Raw genomic sequence first — 22,165 nt, 5'->3', positions numbered from 1 at the left:
AACTCCTGGCCTGACAGCTCTTCCCTGGACAGTGTGAGTGGGCAGGGTGGGGGCCGCGGCTGCCCCGTGCACGCGCCTGCCGAGGGGCTGGGCAGGCAGGACGGGCCTCGCTGCTGCACCCCGCCTGTAAGGCAGGGATTGGGGTCCCTGCTCCATGACTGGAGGGATGCCAGAGGCCCTGCCCACAGTGACCCACACGTGGGAGGCCAAACAAACGCTCACGTGGGCAGCACCAGAGGCCCAGGCCAGCGGTACAGGCCCTGAGAGTCGAAGACGCTCGCCGGACACGCCAGGTCACTGTCAGAGGCACGTGTCCTGCGCTCAACAAGCTGGGAGCCACTGTCCAGATGTGAGACACCGTGACTGGTGGCCACCAGAGCCCTGCCCTGAACCTCCCCCACAGGTCAGGCCCGGTGCCAGCAGTGAGCCTGCTCCTGGGCGTGGGCGGTGCACCCTGAAGCCTCCACACAGAGCACAGGCTGCCCGGGGCCGGGGGACAACACTGGCTGGTGGGGCGGGGATCACGTGGGACACTGTTTCCTGAGCGGTCACCTCACCTAGGCCTGCAAATCTAGGGTCATCGATATGGCCAGGAGCAGGCGGGGGCCCGCTGCGGCAGATGGGCCTCTGCCCTGGGCCAGCCTAGGTCTCCCAGAGTTAGGTGAGGTCGGAACTCCAAACCTCACGGTGTCCCCTGACATGGGACAATCAGATCACAGTGAGGTCATCAGGGGGCTGAGAGGAGAGCAGGACCCAGAGACTCCACAGGGACACAGTGAGAAGGTGGCCCCGAGCCAAGGAGAGGTCTCAGGAGGAACCAGTCCTGCCCACACCTGGATTCTGGCTTCCCGCCCCCGAGCCCACCTTCTCCGCAGCATTCACTACGAGGTTACATAGCTCCTGCCTGGTGGACCCCAGGGCTGACGGATCCCTGATGGCCAGAGGTGGACCAGGGGTTCCCCGCCTGTGGGGAACATGGACCAGGAGTGTCCCTGGACTCAGGCTGTTGGTTAATGAGCCACAGAGCGAGGAAGCCCATCCTGCTGCTGTCAGCCCCACAAGAACCTGTAAGCCTCCCCTGTGACCCTCCTGGACAGTGCTGCAGGGCCCCAGGCTCTGGCCAGCTGTCCTCTCCTGGGGGCCACCTCTACCCAGCCCGACTCCTCCCGTTCCGCCCTATTTTTCTCCTTTGTCCTCCAAGGTGCTCAGCCTTCAGTGGCAGGATACAGAGCTCAGCTCCTGCCGTGGCCAGGCACCACCCTCTCCCCCCAGCCCCTACCCTGCCTCAGTTTCCCCCCGTGAAGCCTAGGTGGTCCGGAAAGGCCAGCTCCCAGTGGGCCCAGCAAAAGTGCTGTCTGTCCCAGCCCTGGTGCTGGGCACTCATGGGGCAGGTGGAGCCTCGCCAAGGTCCAGTCCAGGGACCAGGCTGCATGTCCACCCCCAACAGGGCCAGGCCCATCCCTCCCTGGACGGCCACTTCAGGTCTGACCTCGTGGTGAACACAACCCTTTAATGGAGCTGCAACGGCTTTGTACCAGGTCTGTGCCAGATAAAACCGCGAGCCCGGGCGTGGGGTGGGCCGGGTCTCCGCCCTGCGGGGGCGTGGACGGTGCCCTAGTACTTGAGCAGCCAGCGCGGCCTGTGCGGGCTCAGGGACGTGAAGTAGGACCACCACCAGGGCTTGCTCCCGCCGGCCGAGGGCTGCCTGCGTGCCCCGAGGGGCTCAAGGTCCAGCTGCGGGGGCTGGTCCCGCAGGCCGGCACCTCCCAGCGGGTCCCGAGATGCAGGCGCAGTTCTCTGAAGTTCACGGGACAGCTTCTTGTGTCCTGCCCCCAGAGGCTGCAGAATGAAGTCCACGCGGCCTGCCTTCCTCATCCGCAGGGGGATGGTGACTCTCTTCATGACTTTGGAGTAGCCAGGGGCTTGGGCGATGACGATGTGGGAGCCGGGGGGTAGCAGTCGCCAGTAGTCACCATCCGGGGCTTCCGAGAGGGAGAATGACTCACCAGGCTGCCCCACGAGGGGGCGCGGGCCCCACACCTGCTCTGGCCTCGGCCTCTACCCGGCAGGTCCTTCCCACCTCCCAAAGCCCTGCGACGGACTCCTCGGAAGACCTCACCGACGCCCAGCCCCCCAAACACTCGGGAGCACCCCTCAGCGGACTGGACCCCCAGCTGCGAGGCCCCTGAGGCCGGCGGAGCCCACACTGGCCTGAGGACGGACGGACCGAGCGCCCCGCCCACTGGAGCCAGCAGCCACTGCAGGCACCCCTTGGCCCCTTTGATCGACGCGGTCCCAGGGGGAGGCCAGGAGGGTGCTCACCTGTGGTGACATCATGGCGGATGCCTCTGACCAAGATGCGGGCGTTCTTGACGGGTTTGCCAAATTTGTCCATCACCACGCCCTTGATGCCCCGGTGCACCTGAGAGCGGAGGCACAACATGGGCTCATGCTCCCGGGAAGCCCAGGCCGCCCGCCAGCCCCGCCAGCCCCCTCAGGGTCTGGGGTCTCTGGGGAGCCCTCCGGTGGCGCCCTGCTCTGCCACCCTGCTGCGTGGTTATGAGGAGCGCCCTCCTCCCTGGGCCTCCGTAGGCTCAGCGGTGAAGTGAGGTGACAGGCATCCACCCTGGCACGTTCCCGGTGTGTGAATGACCCTGCGGTTCTACCTGTGGTCTGCCTCCACCTCCTGGCCTCCACATGGAGATGACCTGGCCTGTCCACCTACTGGAGTGTCTGAGCCACCGCCCAGCCTCCCAGCTACAGCCGGCCTCCAGAGTTCCCTCGGGGCAGAGGCTCCCTCCTGAGGGCAGCGTGGGCATCAGGGAGGACACAGGGCAAGGTCTTGGACCTGTGACAGCCCTGGAGGACCCCCAACCCACTCTTGACCAGCGAGCTGCCTCGCACTCAGCACGTTGTCCTGCCTGAGCACGATGACCCACCCCGTGTCGCTGAGGACGGGACCTAGGACATGGAGGAGGACACAGCGCACTCGGCCCTGGTGTGAACTGGTCCCAGCCAGGCCCCTCTGCTCCTGTGACGTCCAGTGCCACCGCCCAGGGCTCTCGGCCTTGGGCGAGCCACGAGCTCCTCTGTGCCTCATTTTCTCTACTATAGAATGGGGACGGGCAAAGCCAGAGCAGCTGGCCGTGCTACAGGCCTTCCCTGCGCCCCGCTGCCCCAGGGAGCAGATGTGGGGACCGCACCCAGGGTCGCCGCCCAGGTTCACCTGTGGGAAACCCAGGGCAGGGGCCATCCGAGCGGCCCTCAGCCTGGGCAGCCCCATGACTCCCGACCCTCTTCACCCTCGGTGGCCTCAGAGGCCCGAGACAGTTGGACCCCTGTGCAGGGCGCCACCATCCCGTCTGCCTGTGCTCGGCCAGGTCCCCGCTGTGGAGAGGATCCAGGGACGAGGGCACGTGGGTCCTGATGTCAGGGTCTCCGCCTCCTCATCTGCTCCTGGGGGCAGGCCACCCTCCCCGGCTTGTGCCCACATGGGGACATGGGTGTCCACGGCCTGCAGCCCAGTGGGGCGGACAGGGACAATCCCACGTGGGCTTGTTTAGGTGGACGGAAGGGAGGAAGTCAGGTCCTCAGGGGTGGGAGGTGTTGAGGACAAAGGGATCGCGTGACAGCCATGTCACACAGCTCATCCGGGGCTGGCGGGGTACGCAGAGCCCCCACCAGGCTTCAGGGTTCAGCCCAACCTGCGGTCTCCCCTCTGCTCTGCGGCACCCCCAGCTCCACGTTGCTGTGCCACCCCGACCTCTATCCTCCGGCCTTGCCCCTCCCTCAGAGCGCTCTGGTCAGCTTCCACAGCCTCCGGCCCCCTTCCAGAGACGGTCGCTGTCCTCCTGCAGGAAGCCCGCCCTGACCCCAGCCACACTGGGGGCCTCCTCGGGGTCCCGTGGCCCGGGCTCCCTGAGACGTTCCTCGGCTCCCCGCCCCAGGGGAGAACAGGCCGGGCACACAGGGGCGCTGCGGTGGCTCCCCCAACCCTGGGCCCTGCTTTCCCTCCCATCCAGCCCTCCTGGGCGGCGGGGCGTGGCCCTCCAGCCCACGGGGGCTGCAGACTCCCCGGCCTGCCCAGCATCACATGGAAAAGCCTCAATTGGCCACGACAGGCTCGATCCTTATCAGAAGCCTGCGCCGGCTCTGCTGGGGGGGCCGTCTCGGGAGCAGCCGCGCGCCGGCCACCCCCAGCCACACGCCATTAAATCTTCATATCCCAGGACTTCATGTGCAATATCCACGGAGCAATCCCAGCTGCTCTGAGACTCCTTAAAACTCATTTCCACCAGACAGACCCGGGATGAAACGAGCACCCGTGGCCCATCTCAGGAGGAGGCCCTGGGGCACCAGTGCAGCCACCAGTTAGGAACCTGAGCAGGGTGACACGCTCCGCGGTCCCCCGAGCTGTGCTTTCCTCCGCCCTGATGCTCCTGCTCAGGCGGCAATTGCGAAGCACCCTGCCTTCCCACTAGAGAGCCTTTCTCCCCCAGGGCCGGCTTTCTACCGGAACACCTGGGCCCACATGGGATCCGGGTGGTTACTGCATATCACGGAGGACATCCACCAACCCCAGGACCCTGTGGTCTTCCCCGTGGCTTCCCCAGGCCCTCTTGAATCTTGCAGCACTTTGTCTAGGCTGCGCTGGGCGAGGGGGTGGGCACTGGGCACCAGGCCCCCAGCTGTCTGGGGAAGGCCTTGGCTCTCTGGTTCAGCAGGATCACCGTGGCTGTGTTCTCTGCCATCCCCACTCACCACCTACCTACCTGTGTCCAGGTGGCCTTAGCCCTGGCAGTGGCTATGCCTCAGGCAGGCCACCTCTGGACCCAACCTCTGACCGTCCATTCCAGCCTGCTCAGGCAGGCCACGTGGACCCCTGCTCCCCTGAGCCATCACCTCATCCCCGCCCCATTCCCACAGCCAAGGTCCTCACTCCAGCCATAGGACCCCCGAGGGACCCCAACACCCAGGAGTTCTTACACGTGGCCCTCTCTGCCCAGCCCTCTGTCTTGTCCCCTGATTCCTCCTTCCCCAAGACATCAGCCACCTCCTCCAGGAAGGCCCCTGGCTTCCAAGGCTGGGTCAGTGCCTCCGGGCTGCCTGGCTCCCGCACTCCCTCTGGGGGAGACCCTTGCTCAAGGGGAGTCTGACTAGGTCCCCTGGCGTCCCCACACCCCCAGGGCACATGGGGGAGGGGCTGGAGAGCCTGAGTCCTGAATGAGTGGGCGAGTCTGTCCCCAGGCCCGGCTCACCATCTCCACGAAGCTCAGGAGGGACTCCTTGTTGCTCAGCCAGAGCCCATAGAGGGCCTCCTCCGGGGGGAACTTGACGCAGCCCAGCTCCACGGTGATCTCAAAGCAGTTGCTGTGCAGGTAGTTGAAGTCGGACATGCCTACGCACAGGGCACGGCCGTCAGGGCAGGGGCCGGCGAGCACGCAGGTGCTGGGGACTCTCCCCGCCTCACAGAGGGCAGCTGAGGCACGGGGCACGGAGGGCTCTCGCCAGGACCCCAGAGGGGGACTTGGAACCTGACAGGTTAGTGGCGAAGCCCACGGGCTTCGCGTCTTCCCCTCGTCTGGGGCGATTCCCCAGAAGGCAGCGCCTGGGGTACACGGGCCCCTGCACCCCATCCACGGGCCTGGCCTGGCCTCAAGGCCCCAGGAGTCTGGCAGGAACAATTATGTCCATTTCCCTGGACACTGGCCCAGAGACATCTTAGCATCTCCACTTTCCCGGGGGCCTGTGGGCCCGGGAGAGCTGGACGCCCGCAACCACCCAGCGGCGGCTGGGAGGACTGCGGCTCCTGCCCCACTCACTGGGCTCCAGTCTCCTGGCCAAGAGAAGCCACGCGCCCAAGAGCAGGACTGGGTGGACAGCAGGATAAGGCCACCCTGTGCCAGGGGCAGCCGGCAGCCCACGCTGCGGGAGCTCAGGGTCTCCTCTGAGCCCCCACAGTGCACTGGTGTTGTGACCCCCCTGTCTGCAGTCCCCAAGGCCTTGCCACCCAGGACTCATCTGGCCCTGCCCACGGGCCCTGTCAGCTGGGAGGGGAGTCCAATGGCCTCTATCAGCCCACCCTGCCCTGTGGGTCCTTTGAAGAATCCAGAACAGAGCCAAGACCCAGGCTGCCGGCCTCTGGCTGGGGTCAGAAAGCCCACGCATCTGGTCCTGAGAGAAGAGGGCCTGGGCCAGTATGGACAGCAAGGGGCAGGTCACCAGGGCCCTGCCCACAGCTCTGCAGAGCTCCCGAGCAGGAGGAGTGGGCAGGTGGGGAGACGGGCTTGCATCCCGAGTGCCAGCCCCGCCACCCGTGGCCGCCAAAGGAGAGCCCGTCTTTCCCTCGTCCTCATCTGGAACAGATAACAAGTGTTTGGCTGGCACATGGGACACCAGCTATGGGAACACCGTGGGCCGGGCCTGGGGGCACCCCCGGGGCATGCGGTAGCTGTGGGCCCCACACTGTCCCTGTGGTCCTGCAGCCAGGGCAGTGCCAGTCAGTAAGAATGCAGGTGCCCAGGTAAAGCTGAGGGCCAGAGAAATGACCAAGTCCTGGTGTAAGTCGCCCCACGGGCCTTCTCTCCACCCGCGTGCCTCCAGCGCACGCACAGATACGGTACCAGAAAATCTCTGCTGTCTCTGAAAGCTGGCCTAACTGGGGTCCAGGAGTGGCCTGCCCGCCCTCCATAACCCTGAAGGGCAAAGCGCATTGGCAATACGTGCACGTGACCCGGGGCTTTTCATAAAGTAAGCCACAGCAACGGCCGCTGCGGGAGGCCCAGGGTGGCCCCCCACATCCCTCCGCTGCGTGAAGACCCTCAATGAACACCAAGCCGGCCCCCAGATCTTCCCACCCGACCACCCGGCCCAGAGCTTCCCGGCCTTGGGCTCTGGCCTCCTCCCGAGTGGGTCCTGCGCCCACGGCCCCCACAGAGCCGCACCTCCGGTGAAGCTGTACCAGTCCGCCCCATTGATGATGCTGCCCTGCTTCAGGAAGTTGCCCCCACACCTGCCCTCCGACCTGTCCATCATCATAGGGTGGACGTCGGCGTAGGCTCTGGCCAGCAGCTTGAACATCTGGAAAGGAGACAGAGAGAGCTCTCCTGGGGCCAGGCCAGCACGGCAGGGGCTCTCAGGTGCCCTCGGAACTGGGCAGGGCAGAGGGGGAAGGACAGCCCAAGGCACAGGCAGGACAGGGACGGTGCACAGGCTGGGTCCCCTGCAGCCTCGGGGCAGTGCGCTGGGTCTCTGAATGGCACACCCGCTGGGCCACCGTCTTCTGTGGGGAGAGGGCACACTGCAGTCATCCTGGCAGTCTACCCAGCTTCCTGTGGCCTGGAGGGGCTGTGGCAAAGGCAGGAGGCTGGGAGTGGAGGTCGGAGGAGAGGCAGGACTTCTCATCCCAACAAACATACACAATCATTGTCCCCGCACAGCCCACAGGGGCCAGCCAGCACCTTCAGCTGCGGGGACTCAGCCTGCAGGAAGCCCCTCTCTGGCCACCACCAGCTGGCCAAAGCCACGTGCAGTTTCCACCTATGGTAGAGGGACCCTGGACACACCTGTAGCACCGCCCAGCCAGCCTGTGCGTGGCCTGGACACCTGCCTGCCCAGAGCTTCCCACACAGGCCCCTCCTCTGAGGCAGGGTCCAGGTCCTCTCCTGGGGCAGGGTCTCTGTCATCTGTCAGTCCTGGGCTGGACATGGGGCCTGGCCCAGTGAGAGACCCTCCAAATGTGGGCAGACGGATGAATGGGCGTCCTGCACTGGGCTGTTGGGGCCCCGCGGCCTGGGACTCACCTGTCCTGGGAGGGGGATACTCGGTCAGAAAGGAGGACACAGAAGGGTGGGTGGGTGCAGGTCAGATGAGGTCTCTCCCTCGTGGGTTCAAGGGACCTGGAGCCAGGACCTGGGGTCCCCAGAGGGGATGCTGTCTGACCCCAACTTGTTCCCATGGTCACAAGCCAGGCACCCCAAATCCACCCCACTGTCTTTGGCCCTGGGGTAGCAGGTCAGGACTGCTGCCCCACCATTCATGGACAGGTCGCCATCACCTGGGGGCATCCGGGTGCCCTGCCACCCCACCAAGCAGCCGTGGGTCTGGGGGTGGGTGTGGCACCGGGGCACTCTGCGCCCCAGGACTTCCCAGCCCTCCGACCTCGCCCTTCCTGTCCCAGGCCTGACCCTGGGCCCTGAGCCTCAGGCAGGGCACAGACAGACAGGAGGACCGCAGATACAAGGAGGGGCGGACGGGCTGCTGGAGAGGGTGGCACGGAGGGGCACGGGGACCTGGGCACGGTCCAGGGCCATGGGGTACCCCTGCTGGGAGCCCGGGGGACTGCTACCCTCTCCCCGGGGCAGGATCCAGCTCCAGGACAGTGTGGAGGTGAGAGGGGCGCGGTGGGCCTGGGGCCTTGGACATGGCCCAAGGCACTGGCTCTCACCTGGGGCATCAGGGAAGTTTGGGAAAAGCCCACCTCATGACCCCCACCTGCCCTGGGCTCTGGCCTCCACAGAGACCACTGCAGTGATGGCTGGTGGCCCAGCCTCACGTCTCCTGACCTGGGGGACTTGTTGAGGTGAACCTTCCCCTCGGGGCAGCGCTGCCCTCTGAGGCCATGGAGCTGAGCCCACATGGAGGAGCGCCTGCTGCCCGCAGGACTCCTGGGCTGCCCGGTGGTTGGCCCTGCTCTCTGAGGGCACCAGGGTCCAGGCAGGGCCAGCCCTGGAGGCCACCCGGCCCCTGGGGCACTTCCTGAGGTCTGAGCCCAGAGCCCAGCACCCCCTTGCCCTTGGCGGGTGTCAGTCGATGAATGCGGGGAGCGAGGGAGGGCGCGGGGGCTGGAGGGGAAGGACAGGTGACCCAGCTGACCCAGCTGACCCAGCGGACGCGGCCCTGCCATCACTCCTGTGCTCAGAGGTGGGCTGCGGGCTCCTCCTGGGCCCCTCTGCAGGTGGCCCTGAAGCCTGGCTTTCTCATGCTGCCACCTGTGCCTCCACTGTCCCTGGCTGTCCCTCGTCTGGAAACCCCCGGCTCATCTTGGGCCCGCCGGGGAGCCCCTGAACCCAGGCCAGGCCGGGGCCCACCTCAGGTCAGTGCCCCCAGCCTCAGTTCTCTGGCCCATGCAGTGGGAAGCACCAACTCCCACGCCCTGTCCAGATCAGCCAGGGCCTCAGTGGGCCCCAGGAAAGGGGGACGGTGGCCAAGGGCTTGGGGTGGGCCATGCGCGCTGCAGCACTGCCCTCTGCTGGCCACGTCCAGACTTGCACCCTCTTCGAGGGTGAGGGGCAGGAAACACTCTGGAGGCCACTGGACATGGGCCCAGGGGCAGGAGACTGCTTCCTGCTGGGTGGGAGCCTTCTGGGAGAAGGGGGTCCTGCGCACACAGGCCCCCGGGCTCCAGTGAGCCCAGAGCAGGTGGCACCGGCCGGCCGGCACCTGCCCAGGCTCCCTCTGCTCACCTTCTCGTCAGGCGTGGGGGAGAACATCTTCATCTCCAGAGGGTGCTTGGAGAAGTCAAAGGGGTAGGACACCACCAGGTCTCCCCCGTGCAGGCTGGCTGAGAGCACGAAGGGGGCCGTCCGCATCCACTTCATGATGGCCTTCGTCTCAGGAGCCACCTGCCCAGGGCGGAGGAGCCACTTTCAGGGCCTGGCATGCCTGCTGACCACGCCTCAGGCAGACAGCCTGCCCAGGGCCCCAGCTGAACTCCCGCCCAGCCTTTCCTACTCTGTCCAGGGTCCAGCAGGCCCAGGTGGGCCTCTGCCTGGAGCACATGCTTGCCTCGCGGGGATGGGGGGCGGGCAGGCCTTGGCAGGGCCAGAGGTCCTCTGGGGCCTCTGCACTCTTGACTGCCCCTTGTCCCTGCACTGAGCATTCGATGCCAGCTGCAGGTGCACCTGTCCAAGGACAGCCAGCCCTCGGAGGAAACAGCCTGGTCCCACTCAGTCCCTGAGCACCCAGCACACAGCAGGTGCTCGGCACAAGCCAACAAAGAGCAAGCGGCGGGCGGGGGGGGGGGTGGGGGTGGGGGGGACACTGTCAGAGGTTCTGCCTGGGCCAGGCAGGGGCCAGGACTAGGTGCTTCCAACACATTATTCCCTGACTCCCACCAAGCCAGCAAGACTCTCCCCATGGCACTGGGGCACACTGAGGCGCGGGGGGCCAAGGTGCCTTGTCCCCAAGGAAGGACGACCCAAGAGTCCCAGATAGCTAGGAGCCCTGTGGAGGCCTCAGCTGCACTGGAGCCCCGGGCAGGCACGGGCAGCAGCGCTCCTACCTTACCCCACCAGTAGTGCTCCGGGATGGGGATGTGGTCGGTGCGCGTGCCGCGGATGGAGGCCAGCCGGTAGTATTCGGACGTCAGGTCCGGGAAGTTGCGGTTCAGGTCCAGGTTCTGCGCATTCTGCCTCCCACTGGTCCATCCGTTGTACCCGGCACCCTGCAGACACCGGCAGCCCCAGGGAGGTCAGCACAGCCCGGCTACTCCTTCTAGACAGAGGCCCCGAGGGCAGGGGCTGGAGCCAGCAACAGGCAGGGCAGCAGCGTGACCGCAGAGCCACCCTGACCTCCTCAACTCCCACGATGTTCTGTTGCAAGCATCACCTCCTCAGCACAGAATGATATGGGCCTGCCCAGCCCCCAAAGCAGGACCTGGCCAATATTGATCCCTGCCAAGTCCTTGTCACCCGGAAGTGCAGACACAGACAGACCCTCCGCAGCAACGGGGAATGAGGTGGTGTCGAGGGCAGCAGCCACCACGGGTGTCAGGGACACTCACCTCTGCAGCAGCCACCTCATAGCCGTCGGGGTTCATGGAGGGCAGCAGGTGGATGCGGGTGGTGTTGATCAAGCGCTGGATGCGGGGATTGCCCAGCAGGTACTCGGAGCACAGGTACTGGGCCAGGTAGATGAGCATCTCCCGCCCCACCACCTCATTGCCATGGATGTTGCCAATGAGTTTCACCTCGGGCTCCACTGGGGGAAGAGATGCCAATTTGGGGCATCATCTCAAACCCTTGGGGACCCCAATTAGCAAGGGTGAGCAAATGTACCTGCACCAATTCACACTTGTTTGGACCCAAGAACCTCTGCATGGCGAGGGCTCCTGGAGGAGCCACCTGTTGAACGGATTTCTGACATTGAACCCTAATTATTAGCATGACAAACCAAGGATACTACTAATGTGATGGGTGTCATTCACTCCTGTGACTCACTGATAGTCACTTTCTATGATTGTATGAGTCAAGCACATTGGTGCTCAGCTGGGAAGGCAGTTGTCCCTGGGAGGGATGGGTGGAAGGAGGGGTGGGTGGATAAATGGATGGGAAGATGTATGAGTGAGTGGATGGGTGGAGGGATGAGGGGAGGGATGGGTGGATGAATGGATGGGTGGGTAGATGGATGGATGGATGGATGGGTGGGTGGAACGGTGAGTGAATGGGTGGAGGAATGGATGTGGAGAGATGGGTGGATGGGTTGATGGATGGAGGGATGGGTGGGTGGGTGGATGAGTGGATATATGTGTGGATGAACGAGTGGATGAATGGGTGCATGGATAGGTAGATGAATGGGTGGGTGCGTGGATGGATGGGTAGGTGGATGGATGGAGGGATGGTGGGTGAATGGATGGATGGGTGAGTGGGTAGTGGAGGGATGGGTGGAGGGATGGGTGGGTGGATTGTGGGAAGAGGAGTCAACCAGGCCTAGCAGCTTGTTTGCTGCAGGACTGGGGAAGTTGCTACTCTTCTCAGAGCCTCACATTACTCACGTGGAAATGGTGTCTCTCTCCTCAGCTCCGTGTGTCCCAACCCTCCAGCCATGGGAGGGAACACTTATGTCCCTTGATCTCCAGATCCCAGGGTATAAATGACCAGGAGGCCCCCCATGCCAGTCACCTCCCTGGGCCCTCTGCAGGTGTGGGAACAGGGCAGGTCTTGGAGATGGGTGCATCTGGGTGGCCTTTCACCCTTGGCAGGAGACAGGGCCTTTGGGCTCCTGCTGGACACACTGCCTAAGCCGACAGGATGCAGAGGAAAGGCCCTGAGTCTGCTACCTACTTGTGAAGCCCAGGGCTGAATGGGGTTGATTCTGGGTTGACCCTGCTGACCAATGAGGCTGGGGCACAGGGATGAGGAAAGACCTGGACCCAGTGATCCCCAGAGGCCTGTGCCCTGGATGCTCTCAGTGCCCAGGGTGGGGGGACCACATGGTCACCCTGGCCTCACCCCACAGGAAGCAGGGCTGCGCAGCCAGGAGGCCGAGTCTCCCCTAGATTTTCTCATGAAGCCAGCTGGGGGAGCTCTTGCAGCCTACAGCGGTGCAGAGTGATTCCTAGCTCCCTGCAAGAACAGTGTGACCCAGCATCTTCCACACTGCCCTCTGCTGCTGTGTACAGGCCTGCATGCACGTGGACAGGGCTGCTCAGGAGGAGGAGCCGCACAGTCCACATCGCCAGTTGGGCAGTTGGGCAGGGCAGAGTTTGGACAGTGACCAGGACCCAGGCTGCACAGACCTGGCCGGGGCCTGGTGCTCAAGGGCAAGCCTGGGACAGCAAGGACCAGGGACACAGGACACCCGCCAACAGGTGAGGCCAAGCTCCCGCAGCCACGGCAACCACCTCCCCCACTTGCAGCTCCTCGGGGACCTGACCCCCAGCTCCTAGAGGACAGGCCTCTGCCTTCACCGGACCCCCGCACTGCTGCCTGTTTTAAATTCCTGCTTGGTCTCCTGTCCATCCCTCTAGGCCTGTGTCCCTGTCACCATGAAGAAAGCTCTTTTCCCGTCACCAAGTGCTCAAGTGTAATGCCCCTGGGGGGATTCCCCAGGGGATGTGACCACGAGCCAGGCAGAGCCCCAAGTCTCCTCCAACCCTGATCCCCAAACACGGCTCCCCCAGCTGGTGCACCCCAAGGCCCAGTGGCCCAGAGTCCTTCCCCAGATGCAGAACCAAGGCCAGCCCCTCCCTGGCACTTACTCAGCTCATGCTGGCCAGGGCGGCCCGAGAACTCGATGACCAGCAGGTCCTTGCCATCAAAGCTGCGCCCGATGCTGTAGGTCTTGGCCACCTGGGCACAGCGCGTCGCTGTCCGCTTCAGCACCCGCACCATCTGGGCGTAGGAGTGGTGGGCAAAGCGGATGAAGGTGGGCGGCAGGCCTGAGGGCAGGGCCTCCTCAGCCTCCAGGTCCCCTGGGGAAGAGAGGGTAGTGGGTGGCACTGCCCGCCTGCCAGCGGCCACTCTGTCTGCACCCCAGCCTCCCTGGCACTGTCTGGGGACAAGCCCTTCCCCAGCACCCTCCCTCCCCACCCCCACACACCGCAGCGACCTGGGGGTGGTAGCAGCGTGTCCCCTCGGATGGCTCTGCCAATCTGTTCTGACTGTAATCAGATTCTTGTAGTAATACTTATAACACCGTCCACAGCGAGGACACGGCCAAGAGGCACACACAGCCCAGCAGCAGCATTCCCCGTGCTGGCAAGACGTGGGGACGGGGTGAGGACTCCCAGTGCAGCCAGCAGCAGGGACGAAGGGCCTCCCCTGGGGCACCCAGCACCCCAGCACCTGGCAACACCTTCAGCCCTGTGCCCTCGCAGCCCACTGACACCCTCTGAACCATGGGGCTGGCCCGTGGGGCACCCTGAAGCTCTCCCTGGTCAGCTCTCCCTGGTCAGCGCCAGCGTGAGTTAGCCAGCACAGCTCCAGAGGTTCCCTGTGGCCTGCATCCACTGCTGCACCCACTCCCGGCTGTCCACTGTCAGTGCCTCCACCAGGAGAGGGGCAGGGAGGCACCCGGGCGGGTGCAAGCAGGACCCCCTGCTCTCCCTCCCCGGAGCAGAAGCCCCAGGACACCAGGGACCCTGCGCAGCCCCGAGGACCCCGCCCAGGGCAGCAGCTCCCTGCAGGCCGCCTGGGGCCACAGTTGCTACGGCCTTCCCTGAGTGCCACCCTGGCGTGCGGTTTTGCCTCTGTTCAGAATGGCTGGGAGGAAGGAAGGCAGGTGGAACTGGCAATTGAGTGGTGGAGATGCCCAAAATAACCTCTCAGCCTCCTCCTCGGGCTTCCCCAGGGCAGGGGCTTGGCCGCCGGGGAGACGTCTGGATTCTTTCCACAAACCCCAGCCTCAGCGGCTGCTCGCCGCCCCCAAGCAGACAGCTCCTTGCCACCAGCACAGCATCCCTGGGCCGCCTCTCGCACCGTGCTGAAGCCGTCAACCTCCTCGGGGAACGCTGGGCTCCAAGCACCCGGTCAGCCCTGAGCCCCCCACGCCATTGACACGTTACCAGGCACGTCTGGGTCCCTCCCCAGCCATCCACCATGTGTCAGAGTGGAGTCCTGTACACAGGAGGAGCTCAAGATCTGCTGAGGAATGGACACATGGGTCCATCCACCAATGACTGGCCTGGGTCACTGCAGCGAAGACCTTGGGCATCTGCCCTCCCATCAAGCCACGTCCCTAGGAGACTCACTCCTCACACAGGAGGCCCCCAGCCAGTGTGGTCACAGGCCAGCTGGTCTCTTAGGATCCACTCCTACCCACCTGGGGCACACAGACCTGTACCCCCACAGATCATAGCCAGGTAGCCTCTGGGACCCCCGAAGGTGCAGCTCACTAGCCCAGAGCTGCCCATTCCATCACCCAGCTGGTTCCCAGGAGGACGGGCCCCCCTCTGCAGCCCCTTCCTGCCTCCTGCTGTCCACAGGCCCCACAGGGCCACCTCCAGCAGTTCTCTCCAGGCCAGAACCCCTGGTGTGGTCTTCCCGGTCCAGCAACCCCAGGTTCACCTGGCAGCCTCCCGAGGGGCTCCCTGCCCACTGCAGCCTCCCAAGGGGCTCCCTGCCCACTGCAGCCTCCTGAGGGGTGGGCTCCCTGCCCACCTGGCAGCCTCCTGAGGGGTGGGCTCCCTGCCCACTGCAGCCTCCTGAGGGGCTCCCTGCCCACCGCAGCCCAGGTGCATGGCCGCGCACTGCAACTTTCCAGGGAAGCCGCAGCCAAGGACTCTGTCCCCTGGGCCACCACGCCCATGTCCCATCTGCTTTCTGAGCACAGCCACCTCCACTGGGGGCCCCTTCTGGGCCTCCCTAGAGCACCTGCCCCCCCCCCCGCCCCGTCACTAGGCCTCCCATGAGCCTGGGTCCATGAAGAGGTGGGACGTTTTGTTGGGGGCTCTTCCTGGCACAGAGATGGTCCCCGTGCCACCCCCTTGGTGGTTCCGCTGAGCTCCCGCAGAGCCTCGAGGACCCCGTGGCCCCCCCTCACCCCGGAGCTTCTCCAGAGGGTCGTAGCAGCCTTCCTCCTCCCGGGCAAAGTAGTGGGCGCAGTCCAGGAAGTAGGGCCAGGCCATGTCGATGGCGTCGAAGGCCGGCTGACAGGCCTCCCGCAGGCCCTCGCAGACGTGCCGGCAGGGTCTGCGCACCCGGCTGCCCTCGCAGCGGGGCGCCAGCACGGCACAGCCCAGCAGCCGCAGGTCAGGGTTGCACTGGCCCTCCAAGAGATGGTGCAGGACGCTCAGCAGGATGTACTCGGGGCTGGACTCCACCGCCTCCCGCGACCGCTGCTCCAGCAGGTTGGGAAAGGCAGTCTGGGTGTAGGCGGCGTCCGCACAGGAGCTGAGCTGCAGGTCCACGCAGGTGGCTGGGGAGGCAGGGTGGGCAGGTGACGTGATGACCTCAGCCCAAGAGGTCCACCCAGGGCCAGGGCCGCAGGGATGGGGCAACCAGAGTCTGGCACAAGGCCTAAGGCTTTGCCTGTCCTGTGTCAGGGATCAGAAAGGATGGGTGGTTCCTGTTCAGCTTCTCTCTCTGCTCAAAGCATCCTATCTGGGACATTGCTTTCAGGCTGGGACTGCTTTCCAAGTTCTCTGAAGTCTGGGCTCTCCATGGAGAACACACCAGTGGCCCAAATCTGGCAGGAGAGCCTTGGCCTCTGGCACCAGACCCCTGGCACATTCCTGCGCACCTTAGACGCTTCCAACAGCATCCCTGGAGATGGCCCTGCCCCACCCCTGCACTAAAGGACACTGGGACCATGGAGCTCACCAGGCCCACAGGCCCACAGAGATGCACCAGGCCCACAGGCCCACAGAGATGCACCGGGGGCTGGGGTGTGGCCAGGGTAGAGCACCTGCCCCCCAAAAGAAAGCCTGTCATTCAAGGCCTGCCCTCAGCCCTCTGGAGCAGACCGCAGGAGGGAACCAAGACCAGCAGGTGAAGGAGGGAGGCAGAGCTCGGGCAGCAGAGCAGCTGGGCAAGCCGCTCTGTGGGGCAGGTTGGCCCTGGGCTTCCTCTGTCCCCTCAGCCGCTGAAGCCGGAGCCGTGGTCTGACAGCAGCACTGTCCCTCTCTACCCGCTGCGGAAACCTGGGCTCAGCTCTCTGAACGCTCTGGAGCATGCGGGGCGGCAGCGACCTAGGCCTCAGAGGGGCGTCCAGTACCGTACCGCTGTCGGCTCCCGTCGGCCTGCGGCATTCATCTGCGAAGAGATGCACCCCGGTTAGCGTCCTGCTTGGCCACCCCACGCGCCGGCCGCTGCACCAACCTCAGCCCATCTTCACCCAGCGCTCGCTGGGGGCCAGGCTTCTCTCTGCCCAGCTTCATCTCGGTCCCCACTGCGCCCCCAGGGCAGCAGGCACCCTGCTACCAGGTGAGGACACTGGGCCTGAGCTCAGGAGACCTACCTAAGCAAGGTCCCCGGTGGGGGGGTGGGTCCCAGGGAAGCCTCCAGCCCCACAGCCCAGGACTGGCCAGCAGTGTGCAGGTGACCCTGCTGTCCAGGCTGAGCAGTCTGACCTAAAAATGCCACCGAGGCCAGTCAGCCCCCCAAGGCTGTCACCCAGTGCCCTGAGTCTTTAACAATCAGCCCCCAAGGGCTGCACCCCCATGCTACTAAAAGTCCCTTCCAAAAGGACATCTAAGCACAGGCTCCTTGTCCTCAAGAACGCCCCAGAGTGTGGGGTGACATGCTTGCTGGAGTTGGGGCCCCTTCCCAGAAAAGGATCCGCACATATTGTCCTTGCAACCGTGGGACCTCAAGGGTCTCCTCAAGGACCTTGGCAGGGCCAGATGAAACTTACGCTGACCAGGGCACCTGCCAAGCCCCTGGTGTGACAGGCCAGGTGCTCGGTGAGCGCCAAGGGGGAAGGAGGGGCTCTGCGGAGGGACCTCGAGTCAGACTGCAGCTGAGCTGGTTCTGGATGGGGCTGGGCATGGGGTTGGCTGCGTCCCCACCTGGCCTGGGAAGGGAAAGGCAGGCTGGGTGGACAGACCAGCCAGGACCAAGAGGATAGGCTCCCTAGCAGGTGTGGGCACGTGGGCGGGGGGGCACAGGGTGGGGAGCCCACGAGGAGGGGCAGGAGGCTGGGTCCAGAGGGAATCTGAACGAAAGCCGGGCCTGACGGCGAGGCTGGCAAGGGTGCGGCCACTTTCAGTTTTCTCAAGACCCGGAGCGTGAAAACCCAGCTGAACTCAGCACCCCATGTAGCCCCGTGTGGTCCTACAGGGGGCTCTGGGCTTGCCCACTGCAGGAACTCCTGACCCCAGGGGACAGGCCACCATGGTCTCCACGATCCCCACACCCACCAGCTAGCCAAGCCCTCATGGGATGACAGCATTGGGGCAGGACACCTCCCCCAGGCCACCACAGGGCTGACCTCCCTGGGGAAGCATGTCTGGAAACAGCACCACTGGGTGCCCCCTGGCAGAGAGGGCTGCAGGGTGCCCACCCCCATGCCCTGGACGCCCTGCCACACACGTGGGGATGTGCAAAGCAACTTTCATCTACAAATCCACAAGCAGGTGACAAGGGGGCTCAAGTCACCTAGTCGGCCACCCAAGTGGCACAAGGGCCCCACCCTGCTCTCCTCAGGCAGGTGTGACATCTCCAGGAATGCATGGCTCCATGGCCCTGAGCATTCCCAGACTCACGCTGTCATCACGCCCTGCAGAGTGACAGAGGCTTAGAGCATCACAGCATCATCCACCTGTCAGCAACCAGTGACAGTGGGGAGGGACGGGAGGACCACCCCAGGCAGGCACTGAGTCACACCTCCAGGCCAGGTGTGAGCAGGGACAGGGGTGAGCAGGCCCAGGAGTGAGCAGGCCCAGGAGTGAGCGTCCACCCCATTCAGGCCCAGGGGTGAGTAGGACCAGGAGTGAGCGTCCACTCCATTCAGGCCCAGGGGTGAGCAGGTCAGGGATGAGCGTCCACCCTGTAGGCCTGGCAGCAGCTCCATCTGGCACTACACTTTCCAGGTTCGTCCTGGTCCAGGACCCACACTCTGCAGAGTGGCTGTCTAGTCCCCTGTTGAGCTTGGACTGAGGCAGATGCTGGGAGTGGACGTCAGCTCAGGACGAGGCTCATCAGGTGGACACTTGTGCCCCTGTGTTCTGCTCCGCCCTGTCCCTCGTCCCCTGGGCCTGGACTGTGCACCTGCTGTGCACTGACAACCAGCTGAGCGTGGGGACCTGGAGACTCATCCCGAGGCTGGCAGACGGTCAGTGAGTGGAAGAACCAACCTGGGCTTGACCTGGGGCTCCGCTGGCCTCAGGAATTCAAGGTGAGGACCCAAGGAGCAAGTGGGCATCCACCCCCACACCTGCCTCTCAAGGCCAAGTGCCTGCTGAAGGCTCGGACCACAGCAGAGGTCAGATGAGGGGATGCGTCCTGGTGTCCCCCGCTTCAGGTGTCCCCAGGCTATCGTTAAGAAAGCTAGGTTTAGGGAGCAAGCCCAGGCCTGGGTCTGCTCACTGTGCGTGAGATGACCGTGCTGAGGTCCCATGAGGCGGGGGCCAGCAGGGCCTGGCCCCGTGAGTGCTCAGCACAGCAGCTTGGGTCAGTGGGCAGAAGGAGGGACCACCCAGGCCATGTGGACTCCAGACAGGGGGCTGGCATCTGCCAAGCTGACCACCGACCACAGTAAGAGAAAGCAAGGCCCCACGGTCTGGAGGCCAGGAGCCAGAAGCCAAGCCGTGAGCTGGGGACTCCAGGGGTCACTTGGCCTGCGGCCACATCACTCCAGCCTCTGTCCAGGGCGAGCACATGATGTGCCCCTTTCCTAAGGTCACCTGTCAGGGACCTGGCGCTCCCCCAACCCAGTGTGCTTCATCTTAACCAGGTTTCTTCTGCAACGACCCCGCTTCCCAGTGAGTTCACTCCTCAGAGACTGAGGGCTAGGACCTCAGCTGATTTTTTTTTAATTTTTAATATTTATTTTTTAGTTATCGGCGGACACAACATCTTTGTTGGTATGTGGTGCTGAGGATCGAACCCGGGCCGCACGCATGCCAGGTGAGCGCGTGAGCCACATCCCCAGCCCCCTCAGCTGATTTTTTGAGGGGGATGCTATTCAAGCCATAACAATGAGCAAGTGGGTGATTCTCCAGCCACCATGGAGCTGGGATGGAATGGAGGAGGGACCCAGAGTGGTTATGCCACTTGCCCTGAGACACACAGCCAGTTAATAGTGAAGCTGGGCCTCACCCAACTGGCGTGGACTCTCTGGACCTCCAATTTTTGTCTACAAATCAAGGGATGGACCAGACAGCCCAAAGCCCACCCTGCCCATCCCAGCACCTGCCTGCTCTTGTAGCCACAGAATGCTGAAGCAGGGACACCTGGAGCCCTTTGTCACCAAGCCCGCCCACCACCCATGCGGCCCACCCTGCACACGTGACCCCCCACAGCCTTGGAAACAGAGGGGCGAAAGGCAGCCCCAGAAGGATCTGCACCCTCACTGCCCAGCCTGGCCTCCCGAGCCACAGGCGGCTACTGAGGGCCTCGAAACTGACACCTGCTGGGAGGACAATACACACCAGCGTCAGAACCAGAGGAAACGTCTCAGAAGTGATTTTATATTAATGACTAAATATTAGAATGACCTTTTGGATGTGCTGGGTTAAAATTCTTGTTATAAAAATTGAGTTCATTCATTGCCTCCTTCGTGTGGCTGCCAGAAAACAACCCCGCTTGCGTGGCTAGCGTGGCACTTGACGGCGGCCATCTGGGAGGGCAGTCCCCTGACTGCTGCTTTACGGCAGCCCACAGTGCTGTGACACCTCATGACCACAAGGAGGCAGTATTTCTTTAAGCCGGGGATGGAGACTGAACTCAATTCCTTCCCTCCTTCTTCACTGGACAGTAGGTTGCTCCTCCGGGTCAGGGTCTCCTCCAGCAGAGCAGACACCTGAACCAACTCAGGGAGGTCGCCAAGTGGAGGAATCAGGGCTGGAAGCCAGGACCAAGGACCCGTGAGCATAAAGACACCTGGGACCCCAGGCTCCCATGAAGCCCTGGAGTCCTCCACCAGGGAAGGGACCGTGAGCAAGCAGTCCAGGCTTGCTGTGAACCCCCAGGCACGAGAGTCAGGGTCACGGCAGCCTTTGATGCCCACACTGCCCAGCCCCACGCACATCAGGCCACTGTCTATAAGCTCCCACGCTCCTCTGGAAGGAGGGGCCTGGAGGAGGAAGGGGCTGCAGACGCAGCCCTGATCTGTGTTCTCAGCCCTGGCAAGGACAGAGCTCACCTGCCCACCCTGCAGGAAATGAAGGGACGCAGGCACTGAGCCCAGATGGAGGTGGCTGTACTGCTCCTGGGTAAGACCAGGAAGGCTTCCTGGAGGTGTTGGGGGGGTAGGCCCTAATGAACTGCGACCCCAGACCTTCTCTGAGCTTGCAGGTTCTAGAAGCCTCTCACAAGCAGGCACAGTTCATCCCCAGGCTCAGCAGAAGGTCTGAGAGTGGGAAGAACCAACCTGGGCTTGACCTGGGGCTCTACTGGCCTCAGAGGAATTGGAGGTGAGGACCCCAGGAGCAAGTGGGCATCCACCCAACACCTGCTTCTCAAGGCCAAATGCCTGCAGGGGGCTCGGACCACACACAGGGGTCACATGAGGGGATGCATCCTGGTGTCCCCTGGCTACACACACCTGGGCTTTCTGCAGTGAGGCAGAGGAAAGAGCGGGAGGAAGTGCCAGGACAGTCAGGGGCGGCTGTGGGAGGGAGGAAGAAGGAAAGGTTGGGGAGACTGAAAGGGGCCTTGTCCCCTCATGCACTTGGCAGGTCCAGGCAAGATCTCGGGTGTCCACAAATCTGACACCCATTGTATCCAGGCCTCTGGGGACCCCAGCCCTGCCGAAGCAGATGTCTGCGGCTGATAAGGCCCTGGACGGTGGGGACTAGATGCACCCCAACTCTCATTAGGCAGGGAAATTGGGGCCCACTCCTGGAGGAGAGGCGTGGCCAAGACTGAGCCCAGACTCCAGGCCCAGCTGGAGGACCTTCTCAGGTGAGGTCAGCACAGGTGCGCCTTCCAGGGATCCCAGAGTCCTGCCCAGATCCCCCCAGAAGGCCCGCAGCCCCTCCCACCCCTGGGCCCACTTCCGGAGAAGCTGCAGTCCTGTCACAGCCGCGAGCTGGGAGGGAGGGATCAGAGTCCCGCAGCCGCCAGAGCCCTCCCGTTCCTGGATGGACAGGCCTGGGACGGCCTCTGCCCCGAAAAGTCCTGGCACCTGCTGGACGGGACCCACCTGCAGGACCCCGCCGCGAGGGCCTGTGCCTGGCCTGGCGCGGTGTCACTCCGCTGTCCCCGCCCACTGCTTGGGCGCCCGGGTCCCAGCCTCCAGGTGCTGGAGAGACCCGCGCCCCCTCCGGGCAGAGGTCCCTCTACTGGTCCAAAGTCACACAGAGTCCGCTCTGGGGGCCTTATGGCGGGACCGCGGTCTAGCGAGGGACGCGGGGAGAGTTCCCGGGTCGGGGCCCGCGTCCTCCCCGGGGCGCGCGGCGGGCCTTACCGGCGGGGTCCGAGGGGCGCTCGCCGCACCCGGGCCGCGCGGCGGCGGAGGCCAGCAGGGCCAGCGCGGCCAGGAGCAGCGGCGGCGGCGGCATGGTGGGCGCGGGCGCGGCGCGAGGGCGCAGTGATGTGGCACTTGGGCCCGCGGCCGGGCTGCGCGGCTCGCCCCCGCCCCGCCTCTGGGGGGGCGCCCCGAGCGCCGCTGGAGTCAGGTTACAGCGGGCAGGAGCCGCGGAGGGTGCGGTGGAGAGGACGAGGAGGAGGAGGACCGCAGATAAACCGCCCGGGGGCGAAACCCGCCCCCTCTGCGGGCGACGGCCCCTCCTCGGGACCAGCTACCCCACCTCCCGCCGACGGACAATCTGATCAAATTCCCT

At 64.5% G+C, this 22,165-nt stretch overlaps 1 protein-coding gene across 3 annotated transcripts; it reads right to left on the bottom strand.

Annotated features, from left to right (window-relative positions):
• Positions 1 to 1,586: 1,586 nt before the first annotated feature.
• Positions 1,587 to 21,883, bottom strand: Cpz (carboxypeptidase Z). 3 transcript variants are annotated; one of them, XM_026395318.2, is made up of 11 exons: positions 21,790 to 21,883; positions 16,440 to 16,472; positions 15,262 to 15,636; positions 12,980 to 13,192; positions 10,784 to 10,980; positions 10,283 to 10,444; positions 9,465 to 9,623; positions 6,945 to 7,080; positions 5,259 to 5,398; positions 2,323 to 2,422; positions 1,587 to 1,982 (listed from the first exon to the last, which is right to left on the bottom strand). In XM_026395318.2, exons 1-11 carry the CDS (start codon positions 21,881 to 21,883, stop codon positions 1,615 to 1,617), a joined length of 1,977 nt encoding a protein of 658 aa, XP_026251103.1. In that variant the 3' UTR covers positions 1,587 to 1,614. The 3 variants fall into 3 exon arrangements, with proteins under 3 accessions (XP_026251103.1, XP_026251102.1, XP_026251104.1); XM_026395317.2 differs by lacking the exon at positions 16,440 to 16,472 and having other exon boundaries at positions 15,262 to 15,670; positions 21,776 to 21,883; XM_026395319.2 differs by lacking the exon at positions 16,440 to 16,472.
• Positions 21,884 to 22,165: the final 282 nt, after the last annotated feature.

Source organism: Urocitellus parryii, chromosome 10 (assembly GCF_045843805.1).
Source record: "Urocitellus parryii isolate mUroPar1 chromosome 10, mUroPar1.hap1, whole genome shotgun sequence".
In the NCBI taxonomy this organism is placed as follows: Eukaryota; Metazoa; Chordata; class Mammalia; order Rodentia; family Sciuridae; genus Urocitellus; species Urocitellus parryii.
The sequence above is the reverse complement of the archived record's forward strand: the minus strand, read 5'-3'. Positions and strand labels throughout refer to the sequence as shown.